General features: G+C 38.6%; 1 protein-coding gene across 6 annotated transcripts in view; it reads left to right on the forward strand.

The window, feature by feature from the left end:
- SYNJ1 (synaptojanin 1) overlaps positions 1 to 5,339 on the forward strand; it is a 222,428-nt gene extending 217,089 nt beyond the window's left edge. For 5 of the 6 annotated variants that reach the window (XM_029603578.1, XM_029603579.1, XM_029603581.1 and 2 more), the window contains one exon: positions 1,845 to 5,339. In XM_029603578.1, coding sequence (XP_029459438.1) covers positions 1,845 to 2,705 — 861 coding nt within the window. In that variant the 3' untranslated portion in view covers positions 2,706 to 5,339. The remainder of the gene's footprint in view (positions 1 to 1,844) is intronic. The other variant, XR_003857030.1, reaches the window with a different exon arrangement.
- Positions 5,340 to 6,000: the final 661 nt, after the last annotated feature.

The following is a 6,000-nucleotide window of genomic DNA, read 5'->3' on the forward strand; positions in this document are numbered from 1 at the left end:
AGTATGATGTAATTACATTTATTTTTATTTATTTTGCATTTATATGGTGCCCTAGCACAGGGAGCCTTACAGCATTTTAATATATAAACTGTGGTACAAGTGATTTCATGAAAGCTGGTGTAAAAAGGTGGGCATAGCCTCTTGGATACTTTAAGGCAGCTTGTTCCCAAGGTAGGAGAACTGGTATGTGGCAGGCACAGAGACTGGCTAAGGTGTGCACAGAAGCAATGTATGGTTGGAGGAGCAAAGGCTATGTGAGCGGTAGTACTGGCAAATGAAAGAAGAAAGGTAGGGTTAGGTGAGATCAGGAAGGCATTTAAATGTATATGAGTGAGAATTTTCAGTTAGCACCTTAGTTTGACGGGTAACTAGCACAAAGGAGCAAGTAGAAGAGGCGCAGGAATGTTGAAGTTAAAGACCAACAGGCCGATTCAATAAACTCTGCGGGAGAGCGGGCGCTCCGAGGCGAGCGCCCGCTCTCCAGATGCGTGCCCAGGCACCTCTCCTGGGCACGCGATTCTTTATTTAAATTAGGGCCCACGTTAATAAGGAGGCACTAGGGACACGAGCGCATCCCTAGCGCCTCCTTATAAGTGGAAGCGGCGGCTGTCAGCGGGTCTGACAACCAACGCCTAATTTTATCAGCGTCTGTTGTCGAATCCGCCGACAGCCATGGGTTCGGAAAACGGATGCCGGCAAAATTGAGCGTCCGTTTTCCAACCCGCGGGCCAGCGGACAGCTTTTTTTTTTTAGGGGGGGCCCTCCGATTTAATATCGCCATGATATTATGTTGGAGGATGTACAGAAAGGCAGTTTTTTCTGCTTTTCTGTACACCTTTCCTGGTGGTGTTCCTGATTAACGCCTGCCTTTGGGAAGGCGTTAATTTCTGAGACTAAAATAGCACATTTTACTTTCAGTATCCCATGGGTATAACTAATAGGCTTATCAACATGTATTTGTATGCGATGAGCGCTATTAATTTGGGGGGGGGGGGGTTTGGCCGTGCGTTTTCCACTTGCTATTAGCCCTTACAGTATAAGGAGTAATAATAGCGCGTGTAAAATGCGTGGTCAAACGGGGCTAAACAGTGCGCTCAGCCCAGCACACTGTTCTGTATCGGCTTGCAAGAGAGAAGCTAAGATCTGAACGATCTTGAGGGGGCACAAAGGAGAGTCAGATATAAACCATCAAGGACAGCTTTGCAGTAATTTGAATGTGAAACAAAGAGAGCCTGTAGAAGGAAACAACACGTGGGGGTAAGGGGGAAGGAATGGACAAATATTCAATAGCTCATGACCAAGTTTAGATAGGTGTAGGGAAAGAAGATAAAGACTGAGGACAGCAGCAAGGTTTCTGGCAGAATCGGAGAAGGTATGGAATCAATGGTGAGAAGGCCCCAAAAGGGGCAAGAGATGGAATTTTTAGCAGAGAAGAACAGAATGTTGGTTTTAGCAGCATTCAGGGGAGGAATGTAAAAGCAGGAAGAGAGAGAGGCAGAAATGATAGGGGATGGAGAAGAAAAGGAAAAATCAGAGTGTCATTAGCGAAGCAATGATACTTGCAGCCCTGATTAGAAGTGAGTGATCTGAAGCCAGTTAGAGTGAAAGGCCAAGAATAGAACCTCAAGGGACCCTGACAGATAAAGAGAAATCAGACTTCATTGTCACAGCAGCAGAGTACAAACAATTATTGTGGCAGTATTTTCAGAGCTCTATTAAGATTTCTGTTAAAGTTTCAAAAACTATCTTGTCATTTAAATCAAAGAAAAATAGCCATAGCTAATCTTATGTTCCTTGTTCGAAAAGAACGTGAAATATAACCCTTAATGATCTTTTGTTTTCAGGTTAGAACAAATGGAGTCAATGGCATTAAAGTTGAATCACAATTCTGCAATGGCCCTTTTATAGATCTGTCGATAGATCTGCTTCCTACATCAAAAAATGAGACACTGATTCGTACGTCACCTGGTACAGCTTTAGATCAAAAAAACTCTGGGGGGTTTCCTACTGCAACACACAAGAGTGTGAATCCCATAAATGCAGTAAGTTGCACATCAACCATGCTTCCTAGCCCAGCTCATAGCAGATCCCAGGAAAATGTACGCATCTCTCCAAACCCATTCACTGATGCAATGAACGCTGGAATAAACTGCACAAATCCTTTTACTGGAAGAACTGCTCAAACTGAAAATCCACTTATGACCCAAGAACTGCCAGTAACTGCACATCTGTCAGCAGAAGGATCCATGACCTGCAAAGCTTTAAATGATATAAGTCCTTCTGAACCCAGGAAGAATAAGTCTTCATTTTCTGCGCATCAATCCAAGGAAACATTTTCATTAACCACCACATCTTCAACATTTGAAAATATCAAACCAAAAGGTTGGGTAACTTTTGACGATGACGATTTCAGTGTAAAATTGACCATGTCTCCTAAAGAGATGTCTGAAGTGAAAAAACCTGGTTCCACACAAACTTTTCCACAACGAATGAACATGGAACAAAATATATTTGCGGGCTCTAACTTTGCATTCAGTAATAACTGGGATAGAAATTCTTCTGCTTCCTTCGTTACACTGCCTGCAAGAAGACCACCTGCTCCTCCCATCCCATCCAGATCAGTAACTGGCACCATGTCCCTTACTCGGCCTTCCACCTTATTTGCGCCTAATGTTTCATCAACACAAGAATATGCTGACAGATAAAATCCCTAACTTACAAGGTGTGTTGGTGTAACATTTCAAAAGAATAGTTGGGCATTGGAAAATATTGTGTGCAATAATTTATCTTATTGTTTAGTGCACTGATCCCTATCTTTATTCATAAAAAGTTAATATATTTACAAAACACTGAATTTATATAAACACACACATACACCCATGCATATCTATAGTTAGGTAAAAATGAGCTTCATTTAGAATTTGCAAGACTAGTATTAGGAGCTCAGAGTATACTTAATTGGAATATATAAAGATCTCATTAAATATAAAAAGTAAGGTATCTGATGCAATTGCACATTTGCACATTTTCACTCAAAATGAAAATGTAAAAAAAAAAAAAAGGTTTGCAGTCTTGTAACTTGTAGATCCTCCTGTCTCTCTGAAGTGTTCTTGAACTCATACTTACCAAAGAACTGCTGATGTTTCATGAAATCAGAATGCAAAAGGCCACGAAGGTTGTGAAAGTATACAAGACGTAAAACTATAGTTCAAATACCATAATCACATGATTTAGAAAATTAAAGAAAACCAAGCTTTACAGTCGGGAGATACTGTTAGAAATGTATCACCTGATTCTTAATTGCAGTATACAAAGCAGTAAATGGCCATCTCGGAGCCATCACAGACAGAATTTCAATTCTAGAACCTGTGTGTTTTGTTGTATTTCACAGAGCCATTTTTAGTACATGCTATGTAGCACTTTTGTTTTTTTGGGTTTTTTTTTAATTTACAGTGTTGCTATGTTTTTTAGCTCAGCACTTGCTTTGAAAAACTAAATCCTAGAGTAAAGCTGTTGAGAGCAGGTTATTTGGGTCAGTGTTTTTCCTTTCTGTTGGTTACCCTGCTCTTCTAGGATTGGTTTTCTTTCAACTCTGCAGCAATTAACTGGATGAGTGAAGGTTATGTACTGATCTCACACTCATACACTAACTGTGGAAGCACAAGTGAGCTCCTTGATGTCCATCTCTCCTTTGTGTAAGGTTCCTTCACTGTATGTGCTGCAGGCTGTTTAGAAGCTGAGCAGTCACCGTCCCTGCTGTAGATCCTGAGCCTTAAATCAACCTGCAGAGTATGCTGTATGTGTTAAATCTACTCTCTCCTCTACTTTGCAAAACAATAATACATGGCGTGTGTGCTGCCTAGCTTGCGGAGAAAAGGCTTCAGCTATCATCTGTTACTGCTGCACCGCTGCCAGCCGGAAATACCATCAGTATGCTCAATCTCATTTAAGGTTCAAATACACCTAGCAACATTTCTTATTACAATTCTAAATCTTAATTGTTCTTTAATGTTCAGAACTTTATCCGAAACACACATTTCTGCTCCAAACATACTTAACTTAAAAACCTGCTTCCTAAAGAAATAAAATCCTTCCCAACTAATACACTAGCAAAGCAATAGCTTGTAAAATAGGAAAGGGGGCACAGAACTCCATTATCTTAAGAGCTATAATTAAAAAAAAATCACAGTATATCAAGCATTGTAATAATCATTAACTGTATCCAATTTTCCCACATTGAGGATTATAGAGAGCTTTCTAGAACTCTGTACATTAACAATTGTTCATACTCTTCACTCCTCCTCATGACAGTCAAATCCACATCATTTTTCCTAGTGCTTCCCACTATAAGTTGAACATTTCACATCTTACAATGCATATTAAAATGTTTGTGCTGTAGTATATACTGCTTTATTATAGTTACCCTCTACTGTCAACTGATGCAAAGCAGCAAAAAGATAAGTTTTGTCATTTTTAATTGCTTGATTTCCTCATATCATGCCTTTCAAACCAATTCACTTTTCACTTAAACACTTCAAACCAAGAGTAGAACAGTCAACTGAAGCACATACAATGAAGGGCAAAAGAAGAACTGGAATTTCTACGCTCTTGGATTTATCAGATAATAAAACTTTTGTACAATATTTCACTCTTGAACAGCACGCAGTAAATGCAAAACCTGTTTTTTGCCTGGGGAAGTGACTTGTGCGTGGTTTATACTGTGCTTTCATTTTTTAAGGCAGCATTACTGTGCCAGACTGTCTATATTGACGTGATTTACCTGGTTAAAACCTGTGAATACAGTTTGAATATTTGTATCCTAGCTTAGCAGAACTGATCTTTCTGTTTAATTATTTGTGTGGTGCACATTGCAGTTCTGTAATCAGTATGTTATTTGTTGAATATTTCTTCTGATTATAAACTACTGTCTTAAATGTCCTTAATATGCAGCACATCAACAAGGTTTACAGGATTGCTGAGTTTTCAAGATACAAAATATGAATGAAAGTATAACTTAATACAGGAAATCAAGAAAGCAGATTCTATACATAGCTATTATGTGTATTACTGAGAAAATAGCCACTAATGGAAACTGTACAGGAAACTGTACTAATGGAAACTGTACAAGTACCATACTAAAAAAGGTGAAATAACCTGGTTTCTTGGATTCTTTGTCCTCTGTGGTAAGTTGCTCTGACTATATGTAAGAACTTCAGTGCTTCTATGGCATATATTTCTGACCATATACTTCATAGAAATCCAGTATTAAAACTCCAATATCCACATATCCTGTGAAAAACATGGTGTAATAATGAAATAAATGTAACTAGTTTCAATGAGCTCTTTTTTTTTTGGTTTGACTCAAGGGTCCATTATGCATTGTATTTTTAAATGTCTGTTTCTTTTGGTATAACAACACCTGAAATTTCTTGGTTTCATACTTTGTTTACACACGCTTCCTTTAAAAATAAACTAAATATGACATAGCAAAGGTCATTTCTACATAGTTTCAAAATGATCCCTGCTGGAACTGAAGAGAAATTAAAAAAAAAAAAAAAAAGATATATTCATGTTGCTGCCTCATTCTGCTAAAAATGGTGCTCATTTTTGCAGGTATGAAATAATATATAGTGTTACTGAAAAGTGGTATTAAATATAGTTCAACTTTGTTTCTTACCCTTATAAATTGCCTGCTGTTATAAAATAAGACCTTTCTTTAGAACCTGTTTTAATATGTGGGATAGAAAAGTACCCGCACAAGTAATGGACCCATGGGAGTGCATGTAAGCATTTTTCTGATAGCCTAAGTGAGCAGCTTGTGAGCATGTGAATCGAGCAGGGCCTGAGCAAGCTTCTTTTGAAGAGATTTTTGCAGATGCCAGGAGCATTTTGTTGTAGCAGTAGAGCAGTCAGTGGTAGCATGTTCTCTTATCACTGTACCTCTTCCTAGTCCCTAAAATGCTGCAGCACAAAATGGATGCTCAAATGAGCAACAAGGAA

The sequence above is a fragment of the Rhinatrema bivittatum genome, chromosome 5, assembly GCF_901001135.1.
Source record: "Rhinatrema bivittatum chromosome 5, aRhiBiv1.1, whole genome shotgun sequence".
NCBI lineage: Eukaryota > Metazoa > Chordata > Amphibia > Gymnophiona > Rhinatrematidae > Rhinatrema > Rhinatrema bivittatum.